This window comes from Microtus pennsylvanicus, chromosome 6 (genome assembly GCF_037038515.1).
Source record: "Microtus pennsylvanicus isolate mMicPen1 chromosome 6, mMicPen1.hap1, whole genome shotgun sequence".
Taxonomy (NCBI): domain Eukaryota; kingdom Metazoa; phylum Chordata; class Mammalia; order Rodentia; family Cricetidae; genus Microtus; species Microtus pennsylvanicus.
In genome coordinates, this window is record NC_134584.1 from 124,062,578 (window position 1) to 124,078,419 (window position 15,842).

A 15,842-nucleotide genomic window follows, 5' to 3' on the forward strand; every position below is an offset into this window, starting at 1 on the left:
TTAGATCTCAGGACTGGACTATGTCTTTAAACATCACTCAGAGTCCTAAGCATAATCAAAGAACTCTAGTCAGCAGACTCTGGTCAGTGTGAGGAACCCATAGCCTGTCAATTTAAGGGAGGGGCAAACCGAAACTTTAAACTTCCAAAAATGGCCAAGCTAATCCTGGAATCTCAGAAATCACAGGAACTCCGGGAGGTTTGCTGTCTGCAAACCAAATGAAGAGGATGGAAATTTTCCACACGGAAGCAGAGGACACGGATCCCCAAAGGGGCCAGGCTTGCTAGCATGGTAGTGTCTTTGCACACCACACAGAGTTACCGGGCTGTGGAATGTTTGCATCCCCACCCCACTGTCTGATTTTCACAAGACTGTAACAGGTCTCAGGTAAGCATTATGTCCACTTCTGAAAAAGAGCTAAATACCCATAGTTGCCTTCAAAGTAGCCCATGCCTACCTAACACTAAAGGCAATGCAGAAATAACTCGAAAGGCCTTTATCTAAGTGGAATGTCACAGAGGTGGCAGACTCTGTAATAAAAGATACCAACCACAACCAAGAATCTTATCAGGGTAGTGGGGATGTGGCTCAGTTTGCAGAGTGTCCCACATGCGTCTGAGGTCTACCTCCAGTACACTATAAATCAGGCATAGTGACAGACACACGTAATCCCAACACTGAGGTCAAAGCAAGAGGATCAGACATTCAAGGCCATTCTCTGCTACATAGTCAGTTCTAAGCCGGCCTGCACTATATAACAACCTGTCACCAAGTGTGTATGTGTGTGTGTGGGGGGGGGGTTCACACCAGAGACTCTGCCATTGGGGAGGTAGAGATAGGAAGATTGCCATGAGTTTGAAACAAACCTGTGTTGTTCAGTGAGTTCCAGGCCAGCCTGAGCCACAGTATAAGATTATGTCTCAAAATAAATAAATGAATAAATGGAAATCTTGTTGGCGAGATAGCTCAGTGGTTAAGAGCACTCGCTGCTCTTGCAGAGGGCAGGAGTTCACTTCCCAGCGCTCTCAGGGCCGCTCACAACTGCCTGTCACCCCAGTTCTGGGAAATCAGATACCCTCTTCTGGCCTCCGTAGACAATGCATGCATGTGGTACACTTGCATGCAGGAAAAACACTCATATTCATAAAATAAAAACAAAACTAAAATTCTCATCAGAATAACACGATGAAGAAATGAGAAGAAAAAGCAAAGCCATCAGACGTCAACTGAGTCTTTCTGTATATGAAGGATTCTTTAAGAAGCCACAGACTTGGGACGCTGGGGTTTTTTTTATTATTATTAGTACCTATTTAAATGGGACTATAACAAGTCTCATTTACAGGCTCAGTACACTGGCTCCAACCCCCTGATTTATCTCCACCCACCCCCTTTTAATAACACAAATGGTACTTGAAGACGTGTGTTCTTGAACTGTGAGTGCTCAGCTGCACATGAGTCATCCTAGGAACCTCCCCCGTGCAAGAACCAGGGAACACTGCAGAAGAGCAGGCACAAAGGTTAAGGGAGCCATGAGGAGAGCTGCCAAATGGTCACTTTTGGACATGGCGTAGCTGTTGTGCAAATCAACTCAGTAGCTGTGATCACCTGCACAAGACCTATACAACATCAAGCTGGTCAAAATGGCAGTGTGAACTGGCAAGGGCCCATGCTTGGTGGGAAAACCATTAACAGTCAGGGGCTGCTGACGGAGGTCTAGTCATGCTGCTAATAGGTTGCTCACGTCCTAGTGGAGTCCTGAGCCCATGCATATATGGACAGCACTAACTAGACTCGGGGTCAGGAAGACATGAAGTCGAGAGGGACACAGAGGAGAACCGAGGAAGGATGGGTATTATTAAAATATATGGTATAAATGTACAAAAACTTAAAAGAATTAAAAAATCTGCTTGTTTTTGTTTTTTGTTGTTTCGGGGTTTTGTTGAAACAGGGTTGTGGTGATATCTTGTTTGTATTCTAACAAATAAAGCTTGCCTGAAGATCAGAGGGTGGAACTAGCCACTAGCCACTAGTTAACCATAGCGGTCTGGAAGTCTGTACTGACAGACAGGGAGAGAGGAATAGAAGGCAGGAGAAGACAGGAGCTCAGGCCAGTTTTCCACTGAGGAGTCAGCAAGGTAAGAGTTGGCTGTGGTTTGCTCCTTGTCTCTCTGATCTTTCAGCGTTTGCCTCACTATCTGGCTCCGGGTTTTTATTATTAAGACCAATTAGAACTCGTACAAGCCAGGGTTTCTCTGTGTAGTCCTGGCTGCTCTGGAACTCACTTTGTAGACCAGGCTGGCCTTGCTCCCAGTATTTTAATTAATATCTATTTTAATTAATATCATGTGCTCACCTTGAAACTACACAGGAAGGGTATCTGGTTTCCAAAGCAGTTGTGGGGCTGGAGAGAGAGCCCCCTGGTTAAGAGCATAGGCTGCTCTTGTAAAGGACGAATCAGTTCCCAGGACCTACATGGCAGCTCACAATTGTCTGTAACTCTAGTTCTAAGGGATCTGACATCCTCTTCTGACCTCTGCAGGCACTGCATGTATGTGGTGCACTTACATACACACACAGGCAAGCATTCATACACATAAAATAAAAATTAACAAATTCTTTGTTGTAGAAAGCAGTTACAAAAATAAGTGCTGTTTCCAAAACAAACAAAACAAGTGTTGTTAAGTTATATTTTGGAGCAAATATAATTTATTGCCAGACAATTTTCTGCAGTGTTTTAAATCTGAAGCCAGCTGTAACGGTTAAGTCTTTAACCGCAGCTCCTCGGGAGGCTGAGGCAGGAGGACTGAAAGTTCAGGACTGCTTAGGCTACATGGTGAGTGACGGCTGAAAAGGAGACAGAGGAAGACCTTGGATGGGAGGCTGCTCTCCCACCAAGCACTCAGCACTTCAAGGTGCGTGCTGGGCTGTGCCACTGTCTGAGCCCAACAGTGTCTTCTCTATTCTTCCAGGTGGGGAGAAGAAAACATGTGTGGTCTGTGTGTGTACAGGCTCCGACATCTGGTGGTACTGTTTGGGAGGCCGTGAACCTTTGAGAGGTGGGTCATAGCAGATGGGTTATGGGGGGTTAGCTTTCATGTTTCACAGACTGACCCACTTCAACTTTCTTCTGACTCCTGTTCCACCGAGATGTGAACCGGCAGCCGCACTCTCCAGCTGCCGTGCTCCCCCAGCCATGATGGGCCAGACCTCACAACATAGGCCTTAAGCTTTGTCGTATGTTTGGTCACAGTGCTGAGAAAAGCAACTGACTTAACACATAAACACACATGCCAGAGAAAGAACCAAATACACAGCTGACTGATTCTGAATGGTAAGGGGACCTCTATGGCCGTGTGATAACGGCAGGTGAGTGGGGCCGATGGGCCACCCCAGCCACTGTGTTCTGACAGACAGAGCAGCTGTGCTCAGGACGCCCAGGGGCAGCAGTTGGGCACAGCGGCGCTCTGCTCACTTTGATTGCTGTTTCCACCCCTGTAGTTTCTCCATCACATGCTCATGTCCACTTCTGTGTGTTTGAGCTTTGAAGATGAGGATCTCATATGTAGCCTAGGATGGCCTCACGATCCTCCTTTCTAGGTTTCTTGATTGCTAGGATTTTGGGATACATCGCCACATTCAACTTAGATTTCTTTTTTGACTTGGTCTTGGAGTTTATGGTCATTCTGCCTCAGTTTCCTGAATGCTGGCACCTACACCTTAATGAGAAATGAGGTGCCCACCTAGGAAGTGTTCACTGAGCTGAACCTGCATTTTCTAGGTGGGTGTATTCTGCCACCAGAGGTTGTGTGGAGGCAAAGGCCTAGGAGTGATGGAGGAAGGTCATTGGCTAATAAAGGAACTGCCTTGGCCCATTTCATTGGTTAGAAGATAGGTGGGAGGAGTAAACAGAACAAAACGCTGGGAGGAAGAGGAAGTGAGCTCAGACGACAGCTCTCCTCTCGGGAGCAGATGCCTCAGAGAGACACCATGCTCCCAGCTCCCAGGCAGACGCAAGCAATGAAGCTCCGACCTAGGATGGACATAGGCTAGAATCTTTCCCGTAAGCGCACCTAGGGGCGCTACACAGATGATTAGAAATGGGCTAAATTAATATGTGAGAATTAGCCTAGAAGAGGCTAGATAGAAATGGGCCAAGCAGTGATTAAATGAATACAGTTTGTGTGTTATTTCGGGCATAAGCTAGCCAGGCAGCCGGGGTGCTGGGGACGCAGCCCCCCCCCCCCCCGCGCCCTTATTACTACATAGGAGGACACATGGCATTTTCCTTGGAGAGTCTGAGGCCTGGGTAATTTTCCTAACTGATGCGGAGTAGGGCTGTTCTATAGGCTGTAAGTATCTAAGGCAGCTCGCAAGGGCGCAGTGAGCACATGGCCCAGCTGCTATCATGCAAATGCATTTTTAGAATCAAATGTTTGGCCTTTCCTTTCTGGTCTGGCTCTTCCCTGGAAAGGTGGTGGCAGGAGATCTGCCAAGAGATCCTAGTCACACTGTCCCTCGAGGCCACAGACCTTATGTTTGAGTCTCTTCAGACTCAGAGCCCATGAATCACTTGGCTGTTTCTGTCATCTGCTGCTTGAGTTCCAACCAGCTGTTGGCATAACAGCTGGGTTCTCACGCCTGACAACAAAGCAAAATTAAGGAATCAAATAAGACTGGGCGCAGGCTGCCTTCCTCAGTGATATGCAGAATGGAAGGAAGCTCCTGGGCAGCTTGTGGGCCTCTCAGGCAGCTGCCAGGTGATATCTGGGCAGCACAGCCTCTTTGGCTCAGAGAATAGGGAGGTGCCTTCCCTAGGCCCCAGGACTAACAAATCCAAGTGCAGCCCTAAGCCGGTCCTGTCAGGACTGCTCAGACACATGCTCCGGAAGGCTATTATTTGCCCAGCAGCCTTACTGGCCCACACCACACGGCTCCCTTGGAGAGGGGCTTTGAGCATCTTAGTGCACCTACTGCACCTGCTGGTTTTCTCTGGAGGTAGTGTTTAAAGCTGAACACAAAAATGTGTGTATGCATATGTGTGTGTGTGTGTGTGTGTGTGATTTTTTTCTTTTGAAACAGGTCTCATAGTATAGGCCAGACTGACCAAGAACTATATAGCTCATGTTGTCCCAAACTCACAGTAATACTTCTGCTGGCTTGAACAATGGGCATAAGCTCCCACAACTGGCTTGGAATTCCTTTTCTTCTTTTCTGGCAGGGTCTCGAGTATTCCAGAATGGCCTTAAGTACACTACAAAGCTGTGGCCCTCCTGCCTCCTGGGATTACTGGTACTCTATTCTTCCGTCTCATTCCTATTTTTTAAGTGTGTGTAGTAGTCTATGTACACAGAGTGCATGCAGAAGCCAAAGGGTGTCAAGTCTCCTGTTCTAGCACCCCACGCCTTACGTTGTTGAGACAGCACTGCACACGAAACCTGGAGCAGCCAGCTTCCTGCTAGACTGGCAGCCAGCAAGCTCCGGTGATTCTTGCCTCTGTAACCCAAAGACTGGGTTTAGAGGTAATTACAGCCATGCTGTTTCTTACGTGTTATGAGAACTCGAACTCAGATCCTTATGGTTGTGTAGTAAGTGCCTTACCCACTAAGTCGTCTCTCCTGTCCCTCGATATCAAGTTCTAAGAAACAGATTTAAGCTGGAGGGATAAAAGCTCTGAACGGGGCCACTACTGTGTCAGAAGTGTGGCTGATTTCTAAAGGGACTTCTCAAGCTGACGAGAGAACCTCACAAAAATGTATTCCCAATGGTCTTCCTGGAACGAAAGTCCTCAGGGTCCCTAGGATGACACCTTCTTGGCCACCAAGCAGAACTGCCTCTGATGTTTTGTTGGACTCTGGGGAATTTGGCCCATATGTCAGGGAGCTTCTGGTCACTGTAGACACAGACCTGCCGCTTCTCCGGACCTGTAACATCAAATCACATCACCTACATGGGCAGAAACTGAGCTAGTAACACAGAAACTGAAACATAGTAATTGGGAATCGATAGAACCATATTCTAAATGAGGCTGCTGGAATCCAAGTGTGTGTGTATGTGTGTGTGTTTCCCCAAGATGGGCATATTGGGGGACAAAGTATCTAACAAAAGGAACTTAAGGCTTCGTTCTGGCTCACAGCTGGAGGGTACAGTCATCATGGGGGGAGGGGTGAAGTGGCTGATCACACTGCATCCACAGCCAGGAAGTACAGAGCGTGATCCAGAACCCAGCCCAAGGGATGCTGCCCAAGCTCAGGCTGTATATTCCTACACTGGATAAACCTTTCCGGCAACATCCTTATGGATATCCCCAGAGGCATGTTTCCATGGTGATTCTAATTCAGCCAGTGGGGTCGGCAGGGGCACGAAGAGTGAAATAACACGAGTGGACCTCAGGGAAGGGGACTGGAGTTCCACAGCAAGAGGCACGAGAGCCCTTCCTTCCTTGAAGGCCGAGGAGCAGCCCTCACCACACCTCTCCGTTTCCAGCCATGACGGTTTGGTGAGTGGTAGGAAAGTCTCTAAGGAAACCGAAAGATTTTGACTTTAAGCAAAAGGGAAGCTGAAAAGCCCCAGGGTTTTGTGTTTCCATTTGTGGTTCCCACCAACCCTCCCCACCATTGTCAGCATCCATCTGCAGGCAGCCTGTACCTGCTTGAAGCTCATCAGGCCTCTGGGAAAGGGTGAGCTAACTCCGACAGCATGAGGTGCCACCCATTCCTCACGGCACAGCCGGTCTGTCCCAGAGGACACAGGTGTGGACCCCGGGAGGGTTCTGTCACACTCTTTGTCCAGGATCCTATCCCAGTATCATCACACAAGCTGACTTCAGGCCCAGCTTCTTCCCACTGGGTTCAGGGGGTTCTCTAGGCCCCACTTCCAGTTTTGGACCATTTGTCAGAGGGGGATGAAGCCAGGAGAATAAAGTAACCAAAGTAGCACACGGAGATATCGCTTAAGACTGTGCTAAGCACTGAGAGTTGAAGGAGTAGGAAGTTTGAATCCCGGGATCCCAACGGGTCCCTGGTAGGAATTCCCAGCACCATCCTGTAGCCTGCTGGCCAGCTGTGGGGAGGCAGACACCTCTGAGAGCATGGGCCCTTTGTCCTGTCTCAGTGCAGAATGGGTTCTGGTGACTGTAACCCGAGATCACCCTGGGAAAGCTGCATCTCTGGGGCTGCTCTGAAGCACCGCTCAGTTCCTGACTGCACTATGGATGGCGGGGACAAACAAACATGCCGCCTGCTCCAGAGCCCATAGTGATTTCCGTCACCGCAGTACGGGCACAAACTTTGATACTGCCCTGCTCTTGCCAGAAGTTCAAGGCAGAAACTGGGGTTGCGGCTGAGTGGCTGAGTGTTCTTCTAGGATGTGCAAAGCCCTGGGTTCTATCTCTAGCACCTAAACAGATACAGAAATAAAATAAAAAGGCAAAAGAGGCACAAGGCAACAGCAAAACTGCAAACACTGACCATGATTTAAAACTGCAACAGTTTAATGGACCTTTTTACTCCATCATTCGCCTTTCGGAGAGAACAAGAACCTTTCTAAATGTTCTTACACCTACAAGCAAAACTAGCTCACACATAAAACATAATCCAGTGCCCGAACTCAGCGACTTGCAGAAATCACCTCGGCTTATTTTTCCAACAAAAGAAGGAGGAACATGGTTCAGTGATTCAGTGTCGGGACATTGGTAAATACTGTCTGTGTCGTCTGCACAAGCCATGGAAGCATCCGTGGTTCTGAGAGGACGGGGCCCACATGTGGGGGCATGGCAGTAGCGAGGCACCTCACAAAGGCGCACAGGAAGGGAGGGAGGAACATCTACACCTCTGACAAGCAAAGACAAGGCCTGCTTGTTGCTGGCTTTGTTCATCTTAATAATTATTAATTTTTGGTTTTTGAGGTAAACATTTTTTTGCTGTAAGGAAGTAGCAGTATGCTTTAATACATGGGAACCAACAGGTGCCATTAATACACACACTTCCCTTCCGGTCAAGTAGCTTTCCCCCAAAACCCGTTTTCATGATTTGTGTTATGGTTCAGAAAAAGTAAAAATGATTTCAAGTATTCAATTCCTATCAAAAATTGGTATCAAAAGTAATAAAGGACCTAATTCCATAATAATTCCATGTTTTAAAAAATAACTTAAGAAGCAAGAAGCCTGGCCCTTCACGTGTACAAACCCTCTGGTGTAGCTAGAGTTTCTTTAGACACCGTGGGGTGGAGTCCGTGTTGAGCACCTCCATCATGGACCTCAGAGTCGGGAATGTCTCTGACACTGACGGCAGGGACTTGTAGGAAGGGGAGATACTGAAAGAGAAACACAGGGAAACTGACTATTACCACCGCTTAATAGGAAGGACTAGAGCCTGGGGACATGCACTCCTATGAGGAACTTTCTAGAGTCTCTCATGAGGGACAATACCAGAAAGGCAGAAGGCACAGCAGACACCTTCACAGCAGTGACCTCACATCCTGAGCCAGCTCTCTGGGGAAAGAAATGCCACTTGAATGTGTACAGGACCACTTGTCACACGTCCTGCTGGGGCTGCCATGCCTGCTGGAGCCGGACTCTGAGGATGCTAGCCTCAAGCCTGGTCTTGCCCTTCTCTGAGCCCCACCCCTTTCATCTACCACTGTAGATGAGAGCCTTAGCTCAGAACTACATGAGCCCTGAGAAACATTACTTGCCAGGTTCGCCATGAACCATGACTGTACAATATGTGGCTGTGTGGTTTGTGGAAAGAGTTGTTAAAGCTTCCTAAGAAAAGGAAGCAGGACTTTCCCCCATGATCACAGCACCAGACCACATGTAAACAAGGAAGCTCAGAGCAAGACGACAGGGAAAAGCTAAGCACTGTGGACGATAGACACCTACTTCTCAACTGGTTTTTTGTTTGTTTGTTTCTTTCTTTTTTTTGTTTTTGAGACAGGCTTTCTCTGTGTAATAACCCTAGCTGCCCCGAAACTTGCTCTATAGATCAGGCTGGCCTCAAACTCACAGAGATCCTCCTGCCTCTGCCTCCTGAGTGCTGGGATTAAAGGCATGCGCCACCACAGCCTGGCCCTGGCCCTGGCCCTATTTCTCAGTTTTAAACAGCTCAAACGGCCCAGCAGGTGACAGAATGACTGTTGTCATGTAGGCATGAAGAGACATGAAATAAGTCAGTGTCTTCCTCATTCCTAAAGCAATGTGAGAGCAAGCTTGTACACATTCCCCAGCGTTTCTGGAGATCGGAGCTGTAGTAACTTGCTGGCTCTGGCACAGGGTTACAATGGGGTGGGGGTATCCCTGCTGGTGCCGGTCACACACCAGGTCACTAGTTCCCACCTAGGCTGCAACACCGTGCCACCGTCAGAACTGGAATGCCGTAGAAGAACAGTCACCAGGCCTGTGCTACACTGAGTGGTTTCCACGCACTCCAGGACCCTAGGCCTGAGTCTGGGATAACGGACGGGGAGAAGAGAATCTGACTACAGAAGAGAGACCCAGTAAACTCTGCTTCACATACCACTTTCCTTATTTTCTTTAAATCATCACTCATTTTAGATTATTACATATGTGTTTACATATGTGTGCAGGTGCATGTGTGTATGTATGTATGTGGTGGCCCCAGGTTGATATCAAGACATTTCCTTAATTACTCTCCACTGTATTTATTGAGCCAGGGTTTCTTGCTGAACCCAGGTTTCTTGCTCACAGATACAGGTTAGCCTACCTAGCTACCTTACTCTTGGGATCCCATCTCTGCATTCTGAGCTACCACAAGTACCCAGCATTTTCTCTGGGTCCTGGGGATCTGAACTTGGATCCTTGAAATGTGCGTTATCCCAAGTTCTCTCTCAGCCCCACCATCACTTATTTTCTCCTGTAACGACGTTTCTCCACCTTAAAACCGACAAGACTAACTAACCCACGGAGGTGAGCACACTGCCGGGGCTTCTGCCCAGCGTGGAGTGCGGAGCCCCGCCCTTTCCCAGCAAGGCCTGCACCAGCCACAGTTACCTTTTCAAGTTCATCCAGCTTTTTGCTATTTTGCTGAAGGCTTCTGATCCAGGAGCTGTCATGGCTTCAAAGTCAACTAACTGGAAAAGAGAATCAGGATGGGATGAAATGAAGAAAGGTACTGTGTGAGGTCTAACTCACGTGTTTCATGACCAGAAGCCCAGGACATGGAGCCGTCATGCAGCACCCCCAGGACACGATGCAGGCTTGCAGCACCTCCAGGACACGGTGCAGGCTTGCAGCACCCCCAGGACACGATGCAGGCTTGCAGCACCCCCAGGACATGGAGCTGTCATGCAGCACCCCCAGGACACGGTGCAGGCTTGCAGCACCCCCAGGACACGGTGCAGACATGCATCACCCCCAGGACACGGTGCAGGCTTGCAGCACCCCGACAGCCCAACATACCTTTCCTTTGGGGATCTTCCCAGCCACTTCTTTACCGCTGGCCATCAGTGCCCCCACAATGACTGAGTAGGCGATGACACTGTTCAGAGAGAACAAATCCTGGTCTATGGCTACCGCACTAACTCCCGTGGGCTTCTACCATGAAATAAATTCTTACACATGCATTCAGTCAGCCCTGGTCTATGGCTACCGCATTAACTCCCGTGGGCTTCCACCATGAAATAAATTCTTACACATTCAGTCAGCCCTGGTCTATGGCTACCGCACTAACTCCCGTGGGCTTCCACCATGAAATAAATTCTTACACATTCAGTCAGCCCTGGTCTATGGCTACCGCACTAACTCCCGTGGGCTTCTACCATGAAATAAATTCTTACACATGCATTCAGTCAGCCCTGGTCTATGGCTACCGCATTAACTCCCGTGGGCTTCCACCATGAAATAAATTCTTACACATTCAGTCAGCCCTGGTCTATGGCTACCGCACTAACCTCCCCGTGGGCTTCCATCATGAAATAAATTCTTACACAACAATTCTTTGGACTAAAACCTTAAATGTTTAATTAACAGAGAACTTTGTGGTGTTTATTTTCTACTTTTCTACTTAAAAAGCATATGGGCCTTAAGGGTAGCTGTCAACAGGAACATCTGTTTTCTGAGGGAAAGCCTATATCCACCAGTTTACTTCCTGCTTCTTCTCATTTTTGTGAGAAAAGCATGCATAAGCCTCTTCTCTTGGACTTACATTAAATTCTCTTGAGGGTTGGTCAAGAACGTGATTTTCCTTCCTTCCCTGACAGGGCCTTGTTATATAGACCAGGCAGGCCTCAAACTCACAGAGATCCACCTGCCTCTGTCTCTCCAGGGCTAGCATTAGAGATGCGTACCACTATATCCAACAAGGATGTGATGTGGGGGTAGGGGTTGGGGGTGGGTGGGTTTTAGAGGAATCAATAGGAGCTTCCTATGAGTCATGATGTGCTTTAGAGCCTGTCCTGTAACAGGAAGCATAAGCCATAGCAATAGTTTTGAACTTGAAACCGTCATAGTATAGGATATCACTTACCTAGATCCTCGAGACAATGGCATTAAATTATAAAAGTAATAAACCAAGGATAAGATTAAGTTGCAGACAGCATCGGCTTCCTAGGAGAAAGGACAGAGGTTCATGAACTTAAACCCCGTAGCACAAACGAGGGACATTCGTTACTACGTGGGACAGGATGGCTCCCCCCTCTCCCCACAGTCACTACAGCAATTGTCCCCAGCTTCAGCACACAAGAACAGTCTCCTTTACCATGACTTGCTATTTCAGAACGCACGCTGAAGCCAACATTTCACAAAGGAAAGGCAATACCTAACAGCCTTTCTAGAACGAGCATCCCTTCCCCAGGAGACTCTCACAAGTTGCTTCCCTCCATTGGGGCTGGAGGTCCCTGAACACATGGAACAACTGACTGACGTCAAGGAAGTAGAGAGGCTTCTGGGAGCCAATAGCCAATAGTGTGAGAGGAATGCCTTCCTCCTGTGAGGAGCCACTTCTTGTCTCAGGAGGCACAGGGAGAGAAGTCACAGACTAAAGAACAGCCAGTATGCTCTTCCACTGCCAGGAGCCAGTCAGCACACACCAGCTGAAATGAGAACTTGCTGGAAATGCGTGCTGTGTAACTGGTCACATCGCAGCTGCAGCCAGGAAGCAGAGCACATGCCGTGCTAAGGTCACTCCCCTCCCTGCGATTCAGCCCAGGATCCCAGTCTACATCAGGGTGGGCCTTCCTTCCTAGTTAGCCTCTCTGGGAACACTCTACAGATACAGCCACAGGTGCCTCCTATGTCATCCCAAATCCTGTCAATTTGGCAGTTAAGACAACAGTCTCACACTAAGCAGCGACCATAATGTAGGGAAGAATACGGGAGGGGGGTGAGATACAGACCGCTTTCACCATGGCCAATCTGGGTGACTCTCTCCTGACCCTAAACTTGCGCTAAGGCAGCCAACGATACAAACGGCTAAGTGTGCCATCCCCCATTGCTGTGCTTCTTAAACCCCAGATTTTCCCCCACATAGGACTCTAAAAAAGAGGTTGAGACAATTACGTTTAATTTCAGGCTTAAGATATACAGCCTAGGAAAACAGGGGAAGGGTGTGTGTGGAACATTTACCAAAGAAATTGCAGGTCTGGAGTGTGGCTCAGCAGCAGGGCACCTGCCTAGTGTGTGTCGAGTTCTGGGCTCCAGCCTCAGCAAAACTTTCTTTCTCTCTGTCTCTGTCTCTCTCTGTCTCTCTGTCTCTCTGTCTCTCTCTCTCTGTCTCTCTCTCTCTCTCTCTCTCTCTCTCTCTCTCTCTCTCTCTCTCTCTCCCCACCCCAGGAATAGAAATAGAAAATGAGAAAAATGAGACACAGCAAACCCTACCCCGAATTCTGAGGAGAGGATCAGCACTTTTCCTTTCGCTGTCAGGTCTTTATAAAGGGCATCGATTTCCGCATGGTACAGCTGTGTCCTCTCTTCTGTGGTTTGAGTCTCCACAGAAAACAGGATATTGCCAACCCTGTAAACATTAGCAGTACTGTCAAAGGCATGGATTAAACAGTCTGAACAGGAAACGGGGAAGTGGTGTGTGATGCGTGTGTGTGTGATGCGTGTGTGCGCGCGCGCGCACATGCTCACAGCATCTGCCCAGCGTGCTGGGCTCCTGAAACAGGTGTGCTCCAGGCTGTCATCACGCCCCAACCACCCTGCCGTAACCGGGAGCAGGTGTGGGAGGCTCACACACAGCTATTGCTGTGCAGCAACACTGCAGCTCTGTGAGGGTAAGCTCACGCAGCGAGGGTTATCACGGTGTCATCAGGAGAACCTTCTAGTTCTTCAGTTCTCTAGCAGGAAGAAGGGGGAGGTGTGACTTGGCCTGGGGACAATCACAACTGGGCAACAGTTCAAAAGGGAAGAGGATTGATAATCTGGAAGACTTGGGGAAAAGCTGAAAGTGTCATGAGAGGAGTGGCCCGAATGTCTGCCTGTCCTAACTAAATTCAGTGGGATGCACGCATGCAGTCACACAAGAAGTAGGAAGGGGTCTTGCTGGGAAGAAGGTTTTAGTGGCAATAGTTGAGGGATGATAATAAGGTAATTATAATGATAAACAGGTATAAGGATTGAGAAAGACTAACACATAGGAATCTGTCAAAGAAAAAATACTTTTTAAAACGCTTCTAAATCAGAGGCTGTGAAAAAAACCATGCGGCTGTGAGGATAAGGACAGAAGAGGAGGTCACAAGTGACAATTGCAACCTCAGTTTTTCAAAGCTTTGCCTGCCTCTCTCTCTCTCTCTCTCTCCTTTTCTTTGGTTTTCAAGACAGGGTTTCTGAAGCTTTGGAGCCTGTCTTGGAACTCACTCTGTAGACCAGGCTAGCCTCAAACTCACGGGATCCAACTGTCTCTGCCTCCCGAGTGCTGGGATTAACGATGTGTGCCCCCACCACCCGGCTTCCTTCTACTTTCTCAATTTTGGCTATCTGTTCCTCCAAACTTTCCACTAAGACAGCACTACCCTTGCAATACACACACCAGCAATCCCTGCATGGCAGCCTGAACCTGCACAGATCCTTTTTTTCCTGCTGCTAGACAAGCTCTCCATAGCCTCTGAGCAGCCAGGTAGAGCTGTTGCAGGAACGCAATGGGCTGTGCACTTGGCCAGGAAAGATTCAGCCCCAGATGTACATCGTGAGAACACATAGGGCCCTACCAGCCCACATCACACTTGAGCACACATACTTGTCTCCTGTGATAGTGATGGTGAAGCCGTCATATTCTTTTCCTTGATCTTTGAGGCTGGGAACTTTGGTGTTCACAGTGAACCCGTCCTTCGTTTTGGTGTTAAACTGCTTTCGAGGGGAAATAAAAATCTATATTAGTGGCAGCTCTGACATTACAACATGACGCTGTCACCTACAAACACGCTGAGCCACTCACAGCTACCCTGGGCTGCATATGTCTACAGGCTGCAGATAGACAGATCTAGTTCTGATCCGTCCTGTACCCTAACTCAGCCTTAGGTTTTTCTAAGGCACTTGAATTGAGAGATCATGTGCTCTCTCTTGGCAGGCAGTGATTAAGGACATCTCTCCTCTCTTTAGGTGAAGCACAAACCCCAGGAGCCCCAGTCTCAATTCCCACAAGCCTACAGAGTAGCAGAGACTCCAGCAGCAAGGTATAGGGTACCCCTACCAGCCAATATCTGGCTCACTGCGGCAGCTGCTCTGGGGTTGTTTCTCCTCCCAACTCAGCAGGCAGCAATCTTGCCTGCCAACAGAGCAGCAATGCCAGCATCCCTACCCTGAAAAAGCACTCTGTGTTCCTGCAAGCGCAACCCCAGAAATGCGGGCCTTAGAGGTGCTCAGCATTCCTTCCCTAGCTGGGGTGTTTTATCTGCATACTCCAACTCTGCAGACCATGGCTATTAGGAGTTCCTCAGAGTTGGCCTAGGAGCTGGTGTCTCCTAGGAACACCCTGGATGCCAGCTTCAGATGCCAGCTTTGTGTTAAAACTTGTGACATTCCAAAGTGGCAGTAAACAGGTTCTGCCTTTACTTTAAAAACACGACTTCCTACTTTGGCTACTTGGTGCTGTCCATGCTTTTCTAGGATGAATGGCCCTGGAGTAAGACAGCCAATGACAACGGTCTTTTCTGGGCTCGGGTGGGAGGGCTTCTCCAACACCAGGCTATAGGAATGCTGGCTGGAGGCTCAGGGCATGGTGCAGCTGGACAGAGCAGGCTACCAGGGCTGCCAGCTGAACTGAGGCAGGAAGCACCTTTCTTTCAGAGAATGGCTCTCAGAAGACAAGTACAGGTACTTACTGTATGCCACAAACAAGACCAGGTGGGAACGCATACTGACGAAAACAAACAAGCCTGGCCAGACCCCTGGGCCAGGAAGAGGCAGAGTGGAGGGTGAGGCCGGCCTAGCTAATGGGCCACGTGCTGGAGCAGGCGTCCTTTTCTCTAAGTCTGCCAGGGTACTCCATAGTCTTCAGAGCAAGCGGCAAGCTACATATTTCCTGGACACTTTAAACGCATACAGACCAACCAACACATCCACAATCTGACTGAAAATGCTCCTACCCAAAGGACAGGCTCCTACAGACAACACAACACGGGCAATGCTGCCACCGTCTGGCGAAGCGTTATGGGGCTTCCCTCAGTACACTCTGCTTTCTTTTCCACTATCTGTACAAGCAGATTTTGTCTTCCACCTGACATCTGCACAGGAAAGCAGCTAGGAAGCTAACCCACGGCAGCTTCTGGTTCTTCTCTACGGCGTGTCCTGCCACCCTCAGTCATGGGAGTAACTGCCATGATACCGAAGGTTAGTACAAGGCAGGTGGACTTCAAAAGCCAGCTGAGATCCTTCTTCCACTTGTCACAGC

At 48.8% G+C, this 15,842-nt stretch overlaps 1 protein-coding gene across 7 annotated transcripts in view; it reads right to left on the reverse strand.

Annotated features, from left to right (window-relative positions):
• Nucleotides 1-7,467: 7,467 nt before the first annotated feature.
• The window catches only part of Ttc13 (tetratricopeptide repeat domain 13), a 53,386-nt gene continuing 45,011 nt past the window's right edge, over nucleotides 7,468-15,842 (reverse strand). For 4 of the 7 annotated variants that reach the window (XM_075977656.1, XM_075977662.1, XM_075977658.1 and 1 more), the window contains 6 exons: nucleotides 14,190-14,299; nucleotides 12,830-12,965; nucleotides 11,481-11,560; nucleotides 10,415-10,493; nucleotides 10,007-10,086; nucleotides 7,468-8,310 (listed from right to left, as the gene is read on the reverse strand). In XM_075977656.1, coding sequence (XP_075833771.1) covers nucleotides 8,196-8,310; nucleotides 10,007-10,086; nucleotides 10,415-10,493; nucleotides 11,481-11,560; nucleotides 12,830-12,965; nucleotides 14,190-14,299 — 600 coding nt within the window. In that variant the 3' untranslated portion in view covers nucleotides 7,468-8,195. The remainder of the gene's footprint in view (nucleotides 8,311-10,006; nucleotides 10,087-10,414; nucleotides 10,494-11,480; nucleotides 11,561-12,829; nucleotides 12,966-14,189; nucleotides 14,300-15,842) is intronic. The other 3 variants (XM_075977659.1, XM_075977657.1, XM_075977663.1) reach the window with 1 other exon arrangement.